This window comes from Archocentrus centrarchus, chromosome 16 (assembly GCF_007364275.1).
Source record: "Archocentrus centrarchus isolate MPI-CPG fArcCen1 chromosome 16, fArcCen1, whole genome shotgun sequence".
Classification (NCBI taxonomy): domain Eukaryota; kingdom Metazoa; phylum Chordata; class Actinopteri; order Cichliformes; family Cichlidae; genus Archocentrus; species Archocentrus centrarchus.
The window spans coordinates 28,692,969-28,714,835 of NC_044361.1; the positions used below are offsets into that span (position 1 = coordinate 28,692,969).

The following is a 21,867-nucleotide window of genomic DNA, read 5'->3' on the forward strand; positions in this document are numbered from 1 at the left end:
TCCAGTTTCCTCCCACAGAGCAAAGACATGCTGATTAGGTTACTTGACTACTCTAAATTGCCCATTGGTGGAAAGCATGAAGCACAACAACTTGTATGTTTCTACTTGTCCACTTTGTGATCGATGGCCGACTTCTCCTCGGTGTATTTGCCTCTCACCTAGCATCAAAAGGGATAGGGTCCAGATCTCCCTACCTACATCTTCCAAAGCAATCATGAAGGATAAGTGCAATAAAAAGATACATTTTAAATGAAAGCCATGATCCCTTTCTGTACCTGTACTCCACCCCAAACTTCTGTACTATTCAGTTTGCTTTCCTTGTGCAGCCACCCCCTACATCGCTCAGCCTACCCTTTTCTTGTCCAAACTTGTTAACATCTCCTTTGAGATTCCTTTCTCTTGATCCCAGCAGGCATTTGGGAACATTCTGTGCCACAAATTAAAGTATCTTTGTGGTGATAACTGACAAACATGGGTTTATCTTGACTTAGATCCTTTGATAAGCAATGCATTTGTATACTCTTGCTTGACTATATAATACAGTATTTCAATATATATACAGAAACCTGCTTTTTTTCCTTGACATGAGGTGATCTGTTCCCACCTTTCCCATTATTTTGTCTCCAAACAGAAACTTTATTCAGCAGGAAATTTTAGTGGTGAAAAAGAATTTTAAGCATAGAATTATTGTTTTTAAACTTCTCACACATTGCACCATTCAAAGGAGAAAAGGTAGCCCCAGCTGTCATAAAGTGAAAACTGTCTTTTAATTGAAAAAGGTTAAAAATGGCTGTTAAAACACAGCATGATTTTCTCTTTGAAGTTCAGAGTGGAGGCCAGTAGGGGACACCATTTGTCCCCTGTTCATCTTTTCTTCTCCACTTGAATCCAGGCAGCACAAAGATGCAGCTGTGTTTTCTTTATTAGGAGAATAAGTAAACCATATGTGCTCCATAAAGAAACATAAACAATGCTTCAAGAGCACACATTTTTAGGCTTAACTTTGATTCCAGCGCTCCCAACTTAATTTTATGTGCTGTTGAGATACAAGAAATCTCACATTATTTGACAAAAATTTGATTATTATGCATGCAACCTGGAATTAAAAGCAATACCGGAATAATGAAACACAATAAACATTGCACAAAAACATCTATCATATGACTGATGATTGCAAAACCGATTTTAAAGGGTGACAAGGAGTACAAGACTTGTCCACATTCCCACCACACCAAAGGTTGGAATCTAATGGGAGACATTTGAGAACACTGGTCCTTTCTTTCTGACTAGCTCTCTACTGTATACCATCAGGAAAATTTTGAATTTTTTTTTTTTTCAAAATAGTCCCCACTTTTATACCGAGAGTAGTATGCGGTCTGGATTTGATTAGATTTATAAGTATGTATTCATTTAGTCTGTTACGCTGTTTCTTTTCTCTACAAAACATGTTTACCATTTCTATCTGTGCTGAAGGGCATTGCATGTAAAGTAAAAGAGTGACTAATGATATGACTAAGTGTTTATCCCCTGTGAAATCACTTCTTTCAGGAACTGGAGTTTATTTTGAAACAGACAAGTGAAACTCCTGCAATGTTAACTGTGTTAAAGGATCAGTCATGGATGGTAAAAACAGGAAAACTGCATGCATCCCGCTACTTCAGCATTTCTGCTCTGTCTGCCACTGCAGGGTGTCTGCACTTTGAGCACTGCCCAGGAACAAAGAAAAAAAGAAAAAAAATCCCCAACTATAAACAGGTGCTATCGAGCCCATGTCTGCTAGTAACCCCTGAAACACCCCCGCAGAGATTTTGCCTCCTTTTAAAACCCCCACTTTTCTCATCATCCTTTCCACCCTCTTCAGAACTGGCACACAACATCAGTCCCCACAGGGGCCTTGGCCAAACACAAAAACAGTCCTCCTGTAAGCTTGTTATTGCAAATTGAGAGCACACAAGACATGCGCTTTCACGCCCTATGCCTCCTACAATTATTCAAGAGGAATTTCTATGCACGCAAGCTCAAGTTCATAAATAAGCCCACCAGCCACTTCATTACAAAAGCGATGGCAGTGCTGAGGCATGTTAATTCTCACTGAAGTCAATTAGGCCATTCATCATAGCAGTAACACCTTAAGGGCCAGGTCATCAGCAACAAATGGACATTGGCCTTTTGCATCAGACTGCTTGTTGTGAAAACAAAAATGTTAAGCAATGAGGTCTTTGAATTGTTAGATGCAGACTTCCTGGCTCTAACTTAGGTCTCAGTTGCAATAGAAATTACTGTAGTTCTTTTAGCTGTAGTGCTTTTCCATTGAAAACTCACTGACAATCTAGACCACATATACTTTTGTCCACTTACTCCTCTTTTAGGCAAAGGAAGGTCTGCATAAGACAGATATCAAAAGTAGCAGCAACAGTCTGAAGAAAGGAGTAGCTGAAAAAACCCAATTAAACACACACACAAAAGAAAAAAGTTGCAGCTGCAGAAAAAAGTTTGCCTCAACATGAGAGCTGCCTTGTACACATTATACAATAGAAACAGACGAGAGTGGTTGAGAAAAAATTTAACTTTTTGCTCATCACTCATTTCAAATTAGTATGAATGACTTTTGTAATATGTACATAAAAACTGTCATTATCTTTATTCACTGTGGTAATCTTTTCAGCAGTACATAAAGCAGTTAAGGTTAGCTCCATTCTCTAAAATATTATTTAATATATCAGTAATAGCAATTGCATAATTCAGCATAATGTATAATACCAATTTTATTGAAGTTATAATGTTCCTAAAACATATAAAACAAAACAAAACAAAACAAAACAAAAAAACAAAGTTAATGCTATTAAGTATGCATGAGATACAGTGAAACTTTTATAAAAATATTTTCCTGTGCTGCAAATATTTATATGCAGTCAAACTGCTAAATTCCTGCATCAACATATAATAGAAGTTTCAAAAGGCAAACAACCAAAAAGAAGAGACAGTGTGTCCAATGGTAAAAATGTGCATCATGTTTACAAAGCAAACAAATTTCAGTTCAATATTCATTGCAGTCTAGTCACCTTACATTAAAATCAAAATAAATAAAATAAATGCAGTTATTTTTTGACACATTTTTAAACCTTGGCCAGAACTTCAAGTCCAAAGGAGCTTCCAAATAGGGGTCAATTACTAATAATTATATAACTGATGAACTATGTTCTTCTACATCATATCTCACCTTATCTACTGAACTGCTGTTGAGGGATAAACACAGATCCCTTAGGCAACCACGTACATTAATATCCTCATGATTTGTTTTGTTAAAAAAAACAAAACAAAACAACCCCCCCCCCCCCGCCCCCCTTCAGATATTTATATTGCACGTGTTTTCCCCCCATGTCTCCTTGCGCTTTGGTCTTTCGAGATCCTATTTGTGTTTGCGAATATTGCATATAAATGATGATTAAACATTATACTACTCAGTTGCGGTTAATGACTGTAAACTAGAGTTATTTTTTATCATCGTGCTGGAGCACAATGATAAAAAGCATAATGAAACTGAGCATGTCTCTATAATAATCAGCATCTCTTCGTGTGACAACATCGCTGCTGGTCAATAAAGGGGACAGACACAGCTCAAGGTCACCATTTGTACGTGTTGTCTGCTGTTTGCGTCACTCTCCTAAAACCGAGCGCGCTTATAAAGCGGGACGCACATACGCTTTGAAAGGCACTTTTTTTTCTCCTCTGAGACGGAAAACAGGTATGTTTTTCATTTTTATTACTATTAAGACTGGAAAAGAATCTTTTGAAAGTTTATTAAACATTCGCTAAACTTGTAGGTTAATGACAAAGAGCATAAACTACTCTCAGGAAGCCAGTTTATCCAAAACATCAACCTTTGGTTTGTTTGTTTGTTTGTTTTTTAAATAACAGTTGATAATAAGTATCATGACCGAATGTGCTTTAACGATAAGATGGTAAAGTTTGTCAAATCAAAACTGAGAAATCGAGAGCAAAGCTTTTGATGGGCAACCAAACTGTAAATTAATCACGACGTGGGTTTAACACAGGAGACTTAGAGGGAGCTGTCCAGTCACGTTGGTGCTGACGTATGGAGGCGCTATTTTTAAAGAAACACGAACATTTTCAGCGTTGATCATCAGCAACTGTGAGAGAAAACATACTAAGCATTTGACTTTTTTTTTTTTCTTTGTCAGTGATTTACAGCCAAGATGAGACTGTACCTTGCAGTTGCTGTGCTGATGCTGGCTTTTGTGGCATACACAGGTGGGGTACTGTTTGCCTTTAACATATCCGATTCCAGCCGTGCCTTTCTTGTTTCAGGCCATGTAAATGCCTCCCTCTTTGATTTTCACTTCCATCTGCAGAGGCTCAGGAGGAGACCGTGGACCAGAGGCTTTCCGCGTTTGGTGACAAGCTAACTGAATTTGGCCGGTCCATTGCTGATAAAGCTAAGACTACCTTCCAGGATATACATAACAGCGAATTTGGAACCAACGCTAGGTAGGGGCACGCACAGGAAATAAGCAGATTTATGCTACATATATCCATATGCATACTTCGAGTCTGTGTAACACCTGATTATTTTACCCAGGAACTGGTTCAAGGACGCCTTTGAGAAGATGAAAGCCAAGGTCGGGGAGCTTAGTCAGTAAAAAAGTGGACAGGAACCTGTCGCTAGCCTGCAACCAGCCCTCCAGCAAGATGCTCACTCTGACCGGGGGAGGCAAATTTTTCACATATCACGTTGCTCTGCACAGGCTAAATAATTGTTACCTCTCTGTAAAGAGTGTAATCTTTTATGAGATTTTTTTTTTCAAAAAGTGCAATAAATAAATCATAAATATTTTTAGATATGAAATGTTGGTTATCCTTGATTTGTGTCCAAAGAAAAGAAAATAGGAAATTCTGTAATGAATGTAATCTATTTAATATGAAATAAACATCTAGAAATAAAAAAAGTTCTTGTCTACAACAGTACAGCGTCCATGTGCCACGGACATGATTGGATCCTGACTGCCTTTAAGTTTTTAAACTCTTACTCCATGGAAAAACAACAACAACAACCTGAAAGATTTGATTCATCTTAACAAATGAAATTATTTAATGTTAATGAAGTTCAGAGGATTTTTCTTTGCACATTCTCGCACATTTTATACTAGGGGTGGGACTCGATTAAAAAAATTAATCGAATTTGTAGTTAATTAATCGAAATTAATCACATTTTAATCACATTTCAATATTTGACATGAGAAATATTTAAGTTTGGTTGATGAATGAATCAATATACATAAGCTTAAACTTCAAACACAGACCAACGAAGGGCAGAAGTGCTCCTGTGATAAGCAAACACCTGAAATTAAAGTTAAGCATCATAACTGGATAGTTTTATTCAACATTAATGTCTCACTTAATAGTTGGAAATTAATCATTCGCTCAGCTGTATTCCTTGATGTTGAAATGTGTTATGCCTGTTTTAACAGCTTATTTTCAAAAAAAGAATTAAAATTAAACCACAAAAAGGAGCAAAATAACCGATTGGCTCAACTTTGACGTATATCATTTCAATGTGTTTGCTCAGATTAGTTTTGTATATTATATAGCATTACATAAATGTGCTTTATTTGACACTGAAACCCCTGTGATAACATGTAAATATTCATTATGTGGCCATTCTAATATCAAGAAACAAATCTGTGAACCACCTGACACCAGGCCTTTACAACTGTCATATGTACTTCTGCAAAAACCTATCATTAGTAGGTATAGAAGGTCTAGGCACACTGTGTAAGTAATCTCTTTATGTCAGGGTGACCCTTTTATGAATGGACACCAAAAATCGGACTAGTTTTGTCAAAGACTATCAAGCAGCATCTAATGGATAATAGTTCATTTGTGTCAATAATTTTCACCAAAGGTCAAGTGCCAGCATGGCTGCTCTTCCTGCATTTCACAACCCCTGCGATAAAGCCACTGTTTATAATGAGTTAATAATTCACCAATTGCTCCAGTTCACTCATTTCCATTTCTTGTGAAGAGAACAGCATGACAGAGGTCAGCTGCTGGTGCAGACAGGGCATGCAATTAATATCACCTGTTTGAAATTATTATGAAATCTGTTTCACTTTAAGATTATGTCAAGTAAAGCTGCTTCTTTACCAGCTATCTGACAAGTCCTTTCATCTACTGACACAGAGAGCCACTATACTTTTAAAGAGGAAAAGATGGTGCACTGATTGAAAGTGGCCAAATATGAAATCACTGAAACTGCTGGGTTTTGTGTAGTTTCCTGAGTTTTAAGTCATCGCAAAAAAAGCTAGAGCAATGCTGAATAATAACAACAATCTGGCTGTACCCAATAAACTGGCAGTTTTTGCATTGTAATAGATATGTTTTGTTTTTTTTAAAGTTGCAGCCTCTTTGAGGGACACACGTGTACTTTGTTTACTTTGCAGCCCAGTCCAGATGTTTAACACAGAGCAATTTAAAGACAAGGGCAACAGAATCTGGATCCAGCATATTTAGACAGCTGTGAGATCCGGTTTGTGAGTACAGTGTGGTTATGAAACATAATCTGAACATTAGTGTTGAGCTGTTTCTATACAGAGCAAGCTGCAAGAGCATACTCTGTACTGGCCAAACAAAATTGATTTTATGGTGGACTCTGCCCACAGAAATGCTTTGCTTGGCTGAAAATGTGAATCTATCTGAACGTCCTGCTCCCAGTTTACACTAAAAATGTGCAGTGCTGGAAGAGAGACTTTGACTTATCTGTAAACACAACACACATCAGCATCTGCCAAGAATGGGGTGAGATATCTAAACCAAAGTGCGTTCGCTCAGTTCTTGAACTCAGTTGATTGTGAAAAAATATCAAAGAGTTCAGGAGCTGAAGATTTAAAAAAAAAAAAAAGATTTTTACCAACATTTACATTATAATCCACTGAAATACAGTGATTATTTAACAGGGGAAAGAAATCACATCACATTGTAAATCTGCATCTTCAAAAGCTTAAAAAACCCCCAAAACAAAGTAAAAAAGCATCTAATATCAAATATCTTTGAATGCCCTGTCAGGTATGAGTGGTTTTCTTACATAAGACAACAAAACACTCCAAAGACAGTATAGGAGAAAATACAACGATGCTGCATTTGGTTGTTTTCGTCAGGCCTTGTTTCGTTGCTGCCGGTGAATCAAAGAAAAAACAATTCGATGAATGATCATCCGATCAGGACCAATGTTCACATTTATCAAGGTTACCAAATACAAATAAAGCGGCTAGATAACATTTGGTTCATTTAACTCCTGTTGATCAGAGACCGAGGAAATGGTAAAATTTACTCTTTTGGTTGTTTCAGTAGTAATGCCAAAGTTTATTTTTGAAATTTGTAATTTTATTAACTGTGTTTATTGTTAAAAGTTGGAGGAAAGAAAACAAACAATATGCTTTAACATAGTGTGATGAGAAGTTTGTTGCTTGAAATGCATATGGACTGTGCTGACAGTCCATATGCATTTTTAATGTGTTTAACATTAAAATAATAATATTATGACAAACTGTTATGTTTTGTTTCCTTCTCTGTGGCAGGCACATATGAAAACACTCATTTTCATTCTTATTTTACTACTGCAAGGTAGGACTTTACAGAAAAAAAAAAGAAAGACTACCTACATGTTCAATACTGATTCCCTTATTTCTGAGCTCTTTTGATTGTTCTAATTGACTGACAGGCCTCCTTCTTTGCAGCATGTGGGCCAATTCTGGGCCAAACAGAGCAACCAAAAGAACCTGATGCACCAGGAATATTGCAGAGGCTGGTGGAGAGGGTCAGGTATTTCTGGAAAAAAAAACAAAAATGCTGACTATCTGAACGCAGTTCATTCATAAGTCTAGACTGGAACTCTTTGTAAATGATCAGTCAGTTATCAGCATTGTTAAAATATTTAGTTTGAGTTCACTGTGGCAAACGGTTTGCCCATTAACATACTTGTGTGTGCATTTAATGTACTTTGTTACGTTTATCTCACAGGGCAGCCAAAGGTAAAATCCAGGAACTTGGGGAACTAGCACGAGGCATAGCTGGTGGTTATTATGAAGACCACATTCAACCGGTGAAAGACAGCTATACTGAATGGGCCTCTGGTGTCAAAAGCTCAGTATGGGAGAAGATTCAGACTGCCATTGACAGCTACACCCCATTTAACACAACTCAACTTTATTAGCCCACTCAAGACTAAAGAAAAGCTGACAGCAAATCAGTTTTCTTATCATGGCTTCAAATCTCACCCCTCCCTGCAGAAGTTATCATATTTTAATGTTTGTCACTGGGCTTTGCTGGTAATGTACAATGCATAAAGAACCAAGTGATTACTTAATAAATGTCCTATCTGCTTGCCTCTGCTGTTGATTTTACATCTTTTCTTGAAACAAAGAGTACACAGACTGAACACAGTTAATATGTGATCAAACTTTCAGGACTTTGATAAAAAAAAAAAAAAAAACTTAAATCTGAACTGAAAAGTCTCTGGAGCTTGAAAAAAAGGGCGACTGGACTTCTTTTTGTTTCTTGAAGACGTTTCACCTCTCGTCCGAAAGGCTTCTTCAGTTCTCAAACCAAATGGTGGAGAGACCATTCAGTGAGCACTGAAGAAGCCTTTTGGATGAGAGGTGAAACATCTTCAACAAACAAAAAGAAGTCCAGTCGCCCTTTTTTCAAGCTCCAGAGACAACTATAACCAGGATGACTGAGAATCTACACAGACAAAACTGAAAAGCCCATTTTACTGATTCTTATGTGAACTACAAATCACATTCTGTTGCACAAATGGAGAAATAAAACATTGCTTTTTAAATCACTACTTGGTCGGTCTTTCCCAAAAATCAAGCATTAAATAGATGGATGTGGAAATGAGAGAAATAAGGCAGAAAAAACACAGATACAGAGGAGAAAACTTTTAAAGCGTTACGAAAAAGAGAACTGATCACATTGTATGCTGAGTATCGGGGTGAAAGGTGAGAGCAAAATTCTTAGCACAGACATTCTGTACATGTCCAGACAGGTTCTCCATGACTGACCTGCTGACCATTTGACACCTGTAAGAGCAGATATTATAAGGTTTGCTGTTAAGAAAGACTGAATAGCAAGAGCTAATCTAATCAGCAGTATCTTTTATTATATCAGGTACGGCCACATGAGCTGCTTGAAAAGTTTTTCTGTTACATGAGTTGTAACTGCTGTGACATTCTGCAAACACCCGACTTCCACAGTGTCACAGTGCATCCTGCAAAATGGATACGGATAAATTTACATTTCTGAAACATTACATAACATATTTCCACACTCAGTATTTAAAGAATGTCATGTACATTGGACTTTGTGTAGGAGAATCTGTGTGTGTGTGTGCGTTTGTGTGCATGTGCATGCAAGTATGTGTGTGTATGCTCATCAGATGACGTTTGTTTGCGGTCCCCCCCTATATCATCCTGTCCAGATGTGCGCTCTGAGTTACAGACAACTCGGTTTCAGAGAAGACTGTCACATCTCGGATCTGTGCATCCAACGGAACAGCAGGTAATCCCTCTTCTTGCTGCAGCCGCCCTTGCAGCTGCTCTTCTAATACCACTCCTGAAGAGATTTAACTAAAACAACTTGGTCATGAAATAGTGAGCTAATGCAGTTTTACTTTCATTGAGCTTGTTCATCATCTCCAAATGTTCAAAGGTTTTAATAATTCAACAAGTGGAAATGTGAATTTAAGTTCTTTTTTCTTTGTGTGTGTTTCAGAGATGAATGCAAAATACATTTTCGCTCTGATCTTCGCGCTGCAGGGTAAGGCAGCATGCAAACCTTAAATGCTCTGTGACTGTTAGGATCAGGGAGGCTTTGAAGGCAACTGACTCTGATGTGCATGTTTTGAATCATGCTAAAATGATTTAGCATGCTTTTACTGCACTCAGTGATTTAATGGACACTTTCATGGATGACTACAACACTTATTTATATAAAGTTGATATGCAAGATAAGTGCTTATTTTTATACTGCACTGAGCTACTGTAGCAAAAACATTTTAAACATTAAATACTGATAAAAAAAAAAAAAAAAATGATTCCAAGAGTTAGAAACCACTCAGTTTTTCTTTGGCTTTAAAGCAACATTTACACAGTTTTCCCAGTGCAAGAATTTACTTTTAATTTTTACATGAACATGCATCATTGTTTGTTTGTTTTAAATGGTACTCATTCTAAAACCTCTCTCTAAAAATCTCAACTTTATTGCCTTCCAGTCTCTATGAGCCTGTGTGAACTTCCTGAACCATCGCCAGAAATGGTTGACTTATATAACAATCACAAAGCCACGTTCATGAAGAGACTGATGAATTTTTACAACAAGGTGCATGCTGCTGCTACTCCTGTTTTGGAGAGTGCAGGTAACAGTGATATTGGACAGAATGCCAGGGAATTTGCTGAGAATCTGCAGGTCAAGCCTGAGTTCCAAGCCTTCGTGAAGGTTGCCAGGTGAGTTTTCAAGTGCCCAACGTTTCGCTGTCACCTCAAAGGGAAAACCTTTCTGAGCTGCTAATTTTGTATCAACTTGAAACATAACTTGCTATAACATGCAACTAAATTTATTTTTATATTCACACTTTCTTCACAAAAACACATGCACACACATTTTTTTTTTAGGGTCTTTGTGATACTTTAAGCATGGAGATTTTTTAAATTATCTGTCTTCCTTTCTTTGTTCAGTGGCATTGGTCAGGAAGCAGGTCCCATAGTGGACAGGGCCCGTAATGCAGCACTGGGTGTGTATGAACACTACCTGCGCCCTCACATTGGCAACACCTTGAGCAAGGGCATTGACCACGCCAAAATCTTCCTGAACGAAATCCTGCCTGCTGAGTGAAGAAGACCAACTGGACCAAACTGCCTCTCAGCAGGCCGTGTTAGACGATAGCTCATAGAAACTACACCAGAGAGGAGCAAAGAACAGTGCAAATACAATTCTTTGCCTCTTTTAAATCAAAAATATTTTTCAAATCATGCAGAGTTAAAACCATGACAAACATGTCAACACCACATATGCAAATTGTGCATGTACAGTATTTTGTGTTTGAAACACTAACCAAAGTTTGTGTGTGACTGTGTATGTAATGGGTGTGTGTTCAATAAAATGAAGTGAAAACTATTTGAAACACGTTTCTTCGTCAAGAGATTGAATTATTACTTCCACAGATCCTCCATGTAGATTAATTGTGTTGTATAAATGATCCTGTCATTTAGTGATATGAGGAAAAGTTGCAAGACTTCACTGATTGCTCTGTTATATCAGAGTCATACATTTTAATTATGAAGAAAATACATCCTTTGATACCACATAAATTAAGATAATTCAATTAAACATCATGAGTTTGTTTTTTTATGCACAATGGTTTATGCAGTGACCAACCCTTTGGTAAAAGTGGAATTATCATTAAAAGGTGGTGCTTTCAGCACATACTACAAGCTTATTATGTTATTATTACTCTGAAATGAACTTTGGGCTCAGTTTGGGCCAGATAAGTTAAACTCCGTCCCCCGTGCAGTTATAACTTGTATATTCCTAAATAAAAAGTTGGATTATTAATGTAAATTACTCAGACAAATTCACAGTGATTATAGACTTCTTTACTTTAATTAAATCCAACAGGATTCCATTAACTTAGTGTTTACAAAGTTTTCCAGTTGAATGGTACTTTGCAAGAGCATGTGGAAAGTATCTGAATTTTACAGTGCCTCATTTTACACATATGAATAACAAGCAAATACTCCTGTTGTGTCCGAGACATGACACACAAGACACATGGCAATAGAAATCTCAGCGTATCGTGTCACTGCTGCTGCCATTGATGGTGCAGTTGTGCAGCAATGTTGTTTTCAGCTACAGTGCTAACCATGCAAAGTGGAGTCATCACAGCGTTTATTCAGTTGGATTGAATCAAAAGAGCAAATTCTCTAACAGTTTGAACCCTACTGCTGCCCACAGCTGTACTCAAACTGACCTGAGTTCTTGGGTCACACGCAACATGACATGTGAGACTGGAACACATGATTGGCTTGAATGTTTACTTAGGCCTCCATCAACGTGCAGCCATTACAGGGGAAGAAAAAAATGAACTCAAACAAATGAGAGAAAAATTGGACTTTGCAGTTTTATTTACACTTTACAATTATGCCCAATGCAAAAGGGAAAGTTTTGTTTTGTGATTTTTTTTTCTTCATAAAAATGTTTTACTTGGGAAAAAAAAAAAAAAAAACCCAAACAAACAAATGTGATTGTTGTTGACAAAACTGTGTGGACTCTGAATTCTGTTCACAAAATGTTTAGTCAAAGCAAGCAAGAAACATTTTCACTTATTAACCAGAGCCACAATATTTGCTCTTAATATATAACAGCCTCAAGGCTAAAAAGACACAAGATTTTGTCTCAAGAACAAAATATTTTATATATAAAACAAAACAATCAACACAACATGAACAAGCATGAAACTCTACACGTGCATTTTCATTCAAAACCAAACCGCGTAAAGGAGGGGACACAATATTTTTCAAATATAATTTTTCCATTTCTGAATGGAAACTTACTGATGTATCAAAGGTTTTTGAGGAGACAGAAAGTTAAATGATATGTAAATAATAATGATATGTATAAGATCTTTTAATGCAGCACCATTAATGTGACTGGCCTAACTGTTTCATAACCAGAATCAGTGTGGGTGACGTGTTCAGCACACTCTAGACTTTGGACCATTTTAAGAGGACTTAGGACTTGCAGTGTGTCATGACTGCATGAGCCTTATTATACACGTAGCAAGTACCTCCTTATGTAGGCTGGGATCAGGGCAAGGGGCAAGGGTGGGCTGATACTGAACTAATCAATGGAAAATAATTGATTGGGCCACATTTAAGACAAAGACATTTGTCCATTTTCTTCACTTTATACCTATTTAGTCAATTCTAACCACAGCTTGCCTGTGGTAACCACTGAAGCCCTTTTTAATGCTTTATTCACCATCCTTGTGTTTCCATTGTCCCAATATCTGCTTTATCAAGACACAATGATTAACTACTCCAAAAACATACAGCTAACAGCAGCCTGGGTTTATCTCCTACAGAGTGCACTTTGGCTCTGAGAGCAACAAGTCAACACTTTTACACTTCTATATAAACAGGGTGAGCCAGCACTGCCTTTTACTCATTTTTTTCACAGTCACTTCTGGAGAGGAATACAGTGAGTACCAACAATTTTGATTGATTTACTGAACAGATTTAAAATTGATGCATGCTGTTTTAATTGTACGTGAGATTGGCTGAAAGATGAAACCTTTTGGGAGATAGAGGATGTCGGTTTAACAGAACTGCAAAAAGAAAATCTTCTGTTTGTTATGTTAGAAGTGCACTAAAAACATATATACATACAGTAGTGTCCAAACTTTTGACTGGTACTTACACAGTTAATATAACAAAAACGTCCGCTAGATGAGTGGGTAAATCTTGGACAATGTCTCACCCTAGTGGATAGAAAGAGATGAGCTTTAAATGTTTTTTTTTTCTCTCTCTCTCTCTCTCTCTCTCTATGTTCACAGATCCAAGAAAGCATGAATAAGCTGCTGGTCATTACTGTGCTTGTTGCAGTTTTTGCACTCAGTAAGTCTATTCTCAGAGAATAAAACCACCCACAGAAAATTAGTGGAATATACTAAGAGGTTGTTTAATGAATCAGTGATGATAAAACTGTAAGCTTTTAAACTGTAAAGTCTTTGCTAGTTAAGTCATATCTCTACAGACTGATCATGAACACATTATTCAGTTCAAGAAAATGCATGCAAATCAAATGACCAATCGATATGTGAGAAGTACTTGCCCTCTAATTCCTGTGGCCGGTTTTTGCACAGGCGCTGAAAGCTTCCGTGTGCCGAGGCAGGCTGATGAGGAGGAGCAGGGGACCATATCAAAAATCACAGACACTGTCAAGTCCTACTATGCAGGTGCAGTCAACACTGCCAGTGAATACCTGGAACACATCAAAGGCCTGAAGCTGGAGGAGAAGGCAAAGTAAGAGATTTTGAACGCAGAGTCATTATTGGAGAGTTAAAAAAATATATATGATTTTGTAATCTAAAACTTTTTTCTTTCTATGTTTTTAACCACAGGAATCTTTACACTGAAACTTCCAATATTATGAGCACCTACTTTGGCATCGCACAGGACCAGCTTTACCACATTTTTCACCACTAGAAGTGAAAAAAGTTATCCAATGACCCCAGCAACCTTTTCTGACAACGTAAGAACTTTCAAGCCCCACCAGAGAGGCCCAGACATCATTTTACATTCTGAACATGGCAATATCTCTCCATATACACAAGTCTCAAACCCTCAAACAGCATTTTCAAAATGAATGGACAAGGTGCTTTTTGGAGCACTTTCTCAATCCACTGCACTGGTGGTAAATAATGATAACCACCCAGTGGGGACTTTAGTCTTTTGAAAAACAACTAAGAGCTTGCAAAGAGGAAATGGACACAAGACTCTGGCAAGCAGAAGAAAAAGGAGCATATTGTCATGAAAATAATGCAAATGATTTTAAGATTTGCTACCACCTACTGATCTGTTTGTTTCCTCACAGCGCCATGGCATGTCTGAATAAATCTGAATATTTGTTGTATCTTGAAATAAAATATTTATAATAAAAACATAAACAGGTGTCTGTGGTTGATAAATGGTAATTTTTAAAAAAGTGTTTGATACAGTGAATTCTGTCCATTTCACCCTCGTCTGTTTGCATAAGATCAGTGTCATCTCTCAACTCAGTGATGCAGAGGATTGTGATTTTGTCTGAATGAATCTGCAATGAGGCACAAGACTTTTATTGGCTCGGGCAGCACCAGAACAGAGGCTTCTGTTGTAATTAATAATGGATGAAAAGAAACAACATGCAAAATGTGAGCTGTGGGAAATTGACAGAGATGAATAAACAACAAAGACTCTGAAGTTTGTTTTATGGATACTGACAATCAGTGATGCAAGAGCAAGTGATTTTTAATTAATGCACAAATCTACAACATGCGGCCTCCTCTGAAGCTACTACCAACACAAACAAACTAGATAAATTTGCTTTAAAGCACTGTCTTGTGTAGTTGTTGCAAAAGATAAAAACGGCATCAGAGAACCACGAAATAAACACATTCGTGTGCGTTTTAAGGACTACAGTGTTCTAACACTACAACTGCTGGTAGTTCTAGAATTAATGTTATTGCTGGAGACAAACAGACATATGTTACTTAGAAAATGTGGCAGTTTCAGATCCTTGACTTTTGTGGCTATGTCCAGAATGGATGAGTCTGAGAGGAACTGCTTTCTCCAGGGTTTTCTCCTCCCTTCATCCATTTTCTTAACTTTCTTGTCCAATTCAGGGTCACAGGAGGGCTGGAGTCCATCACAGCTGTCATAAGGCAAAGATAGGTTACAGCCTGGGTAGGTTGCCAGTCTCTTGCAGGGTTAACACATAGAGATAGACAACCATTCCTAGCTACAGCCAATTCAGAATCTCCAATTTATTTATTTTTAAAAGCCTGTCACGTCTGGTACCTTCTACAAGCAGAATCATGATCTGAATGCACTGTTGTTCCAAACATATTTGCTCTTACGAGAAGAGTTGTATAAATTCTCTATACGTTTGTTTTTCTTTTTATTTTCTTTATTTATTAATTTCTATTATTATGTACACAAGTGCATGTGTAATATGATATTGCCAGGTTGGACAGGCAGGAAGAAAGGAGTGAGAGATTTTTCTTTTTTTTACAAAGCTTTCCCCATTTATCTATGATTGCATTGTCTTTTACAGGGTGCACTTAACATGGTCTAACCTTAAAAAATGGCTTTAATATAACCCACTGAGCCAAAAGAGCTTGTGTGCTGCAGGTTTTGTACATTATGAAAAATATTAACTTGACCAAAAGACACAAAAACTGTAAGTAGAATCTGTTATGTCTGAATAAAATTTGTGATAAATAACAGATAAGAGTCCTTTTTTGTTCTCAGCAAAGCAACAAAGTGTCACAGGAAGCAGAGCTTGTCACCCTAAATGGACTGATAACATTATTACAAAGGCTATGGTTGAGCGGGAAGTGATGCTGGGTAGTAATAAAGCAGTGTGCTCCTTCCACTGACCTCTACAAAGCTTGCAGGTATAAAAAAACAAAGACTGATCAAAGTGACTCTCTATGCTATTGGAACTACAGAAGAACACTACAAAAAAACACATACAGCATGAATCTTTTCCTTGGGTTCATTATGTTTGGGCTCGCAGTTAGATATTTACAATACTGTTTCTCCAATAAAAGAAAAAATATTAGAAAGGATATTTGCAGTTTCTCTTTGATTTTTTCGGAGGGTTGCAGGAGCTTCTCCCCTGAGGGACGGAAATGCTGTGCCAGCCTAACTCTGGACCCTGGCACGTCTGTCTGCAGGGTGGAAGAATATCCTGCAGTGGAGCTCTCATTGATGAATGGTGGATAGTAACCTCGTTGAGTGTGTACCCAAGTATGTATTAGTGAATGATTGTGCCAATTAAAACCTTAGTGCAGATATTGAATTAAAAGCATAATTTTAGGTTTACTGGTCTGATGTGTTAAAAAATTGATGGCACTAATCACTAATGTGGAAATGGCATTGAATTCATTTAGTAGCATTCTCCAAAATATCAGCAATAAAATTGCATTTGATGACTTAGGAAAATAATTTTAAGGGCACGTGCAATCTGTCTGTGTCACATGAGTCAATGAGTCATTGTATTTAGCTTTGTCATTTCGCTGTTGGGCAGTCAGTGTGAGAAAGACTCAATAATGCTGACAGAACTGCTGCAAATCCCGGTTGGGGTTTTGCTTAATTAAATCACATTCATCAGCCTGCTGTTCATGTCTGATTAGACCTTGCTGTTCTTCAGTCATGGGCCTATTTCTTCTGTCCTTTGCAGCTCTTACCAGACCAGTGCATCTCTTGGAGAACACGATATAAGTGTGGAGGAAGGCACGGAGCAGCACATTTATGTTGCTGATGCGATCATCAGCATTCACCTCTCCACAGCTTCACTATGGTGTGTCTAGCACAATAATGAGGCTGTCTGGCCCAGCCGCTGCCCACTGCCTGGGGAGACTTGTTATGTCAGTGGCTGGGACTCCACCATCCCAAATCAGTGTAAGTGGATTTTAAGGCAATACTGTCACTTTTACCCCTCATTAACTTTTCACCACACAAGAATTTCGTATACCTGCAGATAAGCCACCGTTTTGTAATCTGGTCCTCAAATATGCTTTTTAGCTAATTGTCCCGCGAGTTTCATTTTTTAAACAATTTGGGGGATAAGCTTTTATATATTTTTTTGCTGAGTGTGAGATAAGAACTCTTGATTAGATAAATAAGACATAATAATAAAATCTGTGATCATGTTACCTTGTATGCCCAGAATCTAAATCTTTTTTTTTTATGACTCTGTCACTTGCAAAAAAAAAAAAAGGTGCACACTGGAGAGCTCTCAGCTGCTGATGTCTTTAATTTCAAAGGAAAAGTCCAATATTTTTTTACCTGCTTGGCAGGTAAAAAATAATAGGTTAATAGAAAAACATTGATATCACTCTCAAGTGTCTGCACTCAGTGTAACATCTCAGCCAGCAGTCTTAGTTTAGCTCACGTTAGCTTAGCATAAAATAAGGAATCGGTGTGGCTGTCTCTGTCTGGAGGACACAAAAAAAGCTAGCACACTTAAATGTGTTATTTCTTATCTGTCTAATTCATACAAAAAGCTAAATTTAAAAACAATGATTTATGGTTTTACAAGGGCTAGAGTGAGACTTTTTCATAAGCAAAGTGATGTCACTGTAACTCAATGGGACTCTATAATTTCTCTTCTACTTATGTTTTCTAGCTCTATCTTTAAGTCAAGAGAACAAGTAGCACCAGTCTCTTCATAGCAGAAAGCACATAGCAGAAATGTAGGCTTCATCTGGAGAGATACAGAATTCAGCAGGGATATTTTTGGGGACATTTTGTATTCATCAGCAGGTGGAAATGTATGTGTTATGAAGCTTATTAATATTCTGGTCACTGCTGCTTTAACAAGGCATGAACATTCTATTTTAATCATGGCTTTCTTTAATCAGGAGAGTTTATAATTGCCTGCCAAAATGCCCAGTCAGTGATCAGGACTAATTAAAAGAGGTAGACCTTGAAAATAGTATTTACTCAAGGTTTAGGCCCTCTGCTCCTGTGCGAGAAGTGGCAATGCATAAAAATAGGAAGCAATCCACAGACTTTCTAAATAGAATGAAGGAAGATTTTGCCAAAAAAAAAAAAAAGAGTAACAATTTGACAAGTGATGGTATAGATCCACAAGTACTATATTGCTAATTGTTCACCCTCTTTGAAATCCAGATGGGATAAAGAACCTGCATGATTTGATGCACTGAGTCTGAATGACTCATTAATAGCCTTCATCCTTTCTCTCTGAAACAGATCAGCCTACTCACCACCTGAAGCGCGTAACTGTACCTGTTCTGGATGATCAGACTTGCACAAACTCCACTTTGCCTGAGTTTGTGTACTGGAGCCCATTCATGGCCTGTGCTGGACAAGCAAACACAAACAACTGCTTGGTGAGCACTAGCAAGAACCAAGAACCTGCCAATCAAACTACTGCGCTCATTCCGTCTGTTGTGCCACTCACTCTAATTTGTCATTTGCATCTCTTTCCTGTTCCCTTTCAGCATCATAGCATTTTAGTTTCATTATTTCATTATCACTTATTTGCATGAATTTCCTGTAAAAAGCTACAGCAGATCCCTGTGACTTCTCCCCAGAAGGGCATGGGCAGTGTGATGGTGTATGACCACCAGCTGCAGGGTGTGCAAGGGTACAACCAAGGCTGCAGCAACCCAGCTGACCCCACCGTCTACACCAAGCTGTGCGTGTACACTGATTGGATCAAGCATGTGATGGATGGCTACACACCAACTCTGCCAACTGAAACCACTCTGGGGATGATGGCATGAACGGGGAATCAGAGCAACACATTTATCTGCAGATAAAAGCACAATTATAAATACTGCTTCTGCTCTCTAGGGTTGGATCAGTGACTCGACTAGTCCAAAGGCTGCCCTTTTCCCACAGCTAGCTGTTACTAAGTAGCTAAGATTTGGTTCACTAAAGCATAAATCTACACATCATCATGTAATAGCAACAGTAAACTGGTCCTGTGATTTGTACAAATGATAGTGACTATTTGTTTTGTTCCATGACCGTAACATCAACCCATAAAGGAAGTCATGTTGAGGTTGTGAAAAACAAGAAACAACATCATCAACATCATAAATTTAAAGCTTAAAGCTGTGCTATTCAATGCTTATATCAATAATAGATCTAGGCAAATGACAAATATAATTCTGTGACGTATAATATGAAAGAGACTGCCCATAGTGTGGAACTTAAAGAGAACCATAACCCAGTTCTACTTCCCCAGATCAAATGAACATTTTATCTTCTTTGAACTCTATTTTTATTTATGTGCTTTTACAGTTCATAACACTCGAGTCACTTTCCCATTAGTACATTTTTAAACTGCAGCACACAGTATTTTTTGATCTGATAAACTCACAGTGCGCTACCTGGCTTGTACTAAACTGCAGGCAGACAAACCGACTGGTGATTATAGGTGGAACATTTAGCAGCTAAAGAGCCATATATATTTCCTCCAGAGCTAAAAGAGGAGGAAATGTTAAAATTACATTTGTCAGGTGGTTGGGGATGTGATTATACATGCGTTGTAATGTTCTTCCATTTGCTGGCTGTTTAACTGTCCGTATTACACAGTTAGTCATAATAATAATAATAATAAAAATACTGCATGTCACTGTTATATCTCTGGATCTGCAGTTTCAACTGACCAAAAAAGATGATTTTATGCAAGTTTATTGACTTAAAATTCATTCATTAGTAATTGTTAAGTGATTGGTCCAAGAAGATAAGGTCATTTAGTTGTCATTGGTGTTTTTTAAAACTGAAATGTTATTTTGAAATGAAACTGTAATTTTGGGTTTAATAACCTTTGTTATCATATTTATTGCAATGAAATGAAATGAAGTCATCTTTATTGTGGATGGAAATGAAGGGTTCATCACATCATGTAACTGCTGGTAGAAGATAGGCAATAATAACAAGAAGCACCACTAGATGGGGGTGAAACACAGTAAAAAAAAAAAAAAAGCACAGAGAGAGAGAGAGAGAGAGAGAGAGAGAGAGAGAGAGAGAGAGAGAGAGAGAGAGAGAGAGAGAGAGAGAGAGAGAGAGAGAGAGAGAGAGAGAGAGAGAGAGAGAGAGATTGCATGTCAAAGTGTGGACAGTTGACCTGAATCTTACATTCTTTGCAAGGTTTTGCTTGAACTCTGATCTGACATTTGAGCTCTGTCAAGACACCAATATCTCAGAAATATGTACAGCCATAAACACATGGCTGCAATGTAAAATTACCAAGACACACGGAGAACAAAAGAACTGGAGAACACATGAGGGAGTTACAGGCACACTTACACACACACACATACAAATACACAAGGACACAAGTGCTTACACAAAATCAAACCCACACATGCACGTACACTTACATGTGAAGTGACTGACAGCTGTGTCCATAATCACCCAGGCAGTTGAACATAGGGGCCACTCTGCCATCTGTTCTTAGTATTTCTCTCCCGTTGCTCACCCCCTCCTTCCTTCTCTTTTCCCACCTCAGTGGGGGACAGAAGGCAAACTGGGGGGCTGACTTTGGTAGCTGAGATGTCACTTTAGAAAGCAGTGTGATATTAATTGCTGTGGGGAATTGAAGCTACTGTTTGTGTTTGCTTTTTTCTTTCAATTTGGATAGCTATTATTCATAATGGTGGGGGATTTGACTGAAACCAAATTTATGTAATAGCCGCTATGTTGCTAATTGTTGGCTTTTGTAATAGATACAATAGAAACTTCACTTATTCCCTCAGGCTGTATATGCAATATAATGAGCCTCAAGTCTTGTGGGATTTTACCCCAACTAAGGTGGCTTTCTATACAGAATCCCAAATAATCTGCAGTGTGCAGACTTGCAGTCTACCTTCCTCCAACGAGGGCGTGGTTTCTGGTCTTTTTTGGAGATCTGAAGCACCTCTGTAATAATTTCCACCTGAACTCTCTGTCAACTGAAACTGATTATCATATGTGCTTTTGCAAACACCCCGCTCCTTCTTTGCAAACTCCAGTTTCGCCCTTCCATTTTGTGTTCAAATAAAGTGAACCAAGGTCTTTCAGAAAGATTTAATAGGGATATACACGGAGAGTTTACGTCATTAACAACAAACATTAGGAATTTACCTTAGTGAGCTCGCTCTGCAAGAGGGAAAATAATACAAGGTTTTACACAAGCAATTACTAATGAAACCTTCTGCATAAAAATATTTTAAAGTCACAAGGTGGTTAACATAAAGATAAGCTTAAAACAGTTTACCCTAAAAGTGGCAGGTTAAACACCTAACATTTTTTTTTTTTTTAATGCTTTAGTGTTACAAGGACAACCAGATAAAATAAAATTTTGCTTAAAGTGATAGAGATTTACTGTTAGTGGGTCAAATAGCCTCAGGAAATATACTTCTTTAAATCTCTGGTAGAGCAGGAAGGAAATGCCTGAAATATTATGCTAGATAAGAGTTAAATGCATCTTTTAAGGTACAAATGTCCATATTTTATCCAGAATTTAACAGTGCCAAGAATCTACAGCCATGCTAGTAACTCTGGGAGGATG

At 37.7% G+C, this 21,867-nt stretch overlaps 3 protein-coding genes across 3 annotated transcripts; all 3 read left to right on the forward strand.

The window, feature by feature from the left end:
- The first annotated feature begins 3,654 nt into the window (after positions 1 to 3,654).
- On the forward strand, positions 3,655 to 4,867 carry apoc1 (apolipoprotein C-I). The gene is made up of 4 exons (XM_030750185.1): positions 3,655 to 3,745; positions 4,203 to 4,272; positions 4,374 to 4,509; positions 4,601 to 4,867. The coding sequence occupies exons 2-4, from the start codon at positions 4,218 to 4,220 to the stop codon at positions 4,659 to 4,661; spliced, it is 252 nt and encodes an 83-aa protein (XP_030606045.1). The 5' UTR covers positions 3,655 to 3,745; positions 4,203 to 4,217; the 3' UTR covers positions 4,662 to 4,867.
- Positions 4,868 to 13,174: 8,307 nt separating this feature from the next.
- apoc2 (apolipoprotein C-II) lies at positions 13,175 to 14,743 on the forward strand. The gene is made up of 4 exons (XM_030750479.1): positions 13,175 to 13,275; positions 13,631 to 13,691; positions 13,940 to 14,099; positions 14,198 to 14,743. The coding sequence occupies exons 2-4, from the start codon at positions 13,643 to 13,645 to the stop codon at positions 14,280 to 14,282; spliced, it is 294 nt and encodes a 97-aa protein (XP_030606339.1). The 5' UTR covers positions 13,175 to 13,275; positions 13,631 to 13,642; the 3' UTR covers positions 14,283 to 14,743.
- Positions 14,744 to 16,468: 1,725 nt separating this feature from the next.
- LOC115794208 (trypsinogen-like protein 3) lies at positions 16,469 to 19,090 on the forward strand. Its single transcript, XM_030749585.1, is given in 4 exon segments — positions 16,469 to 16,590; positions 17,020 to 17,240; positions 18,555 to 18,694; positions 18,899 to 19,090. Coding segments are annotated over 4 exon segments (675 nt in total).
- Positions 19,091 to 21,867: the final 2,777 nt, after the last annotated feature.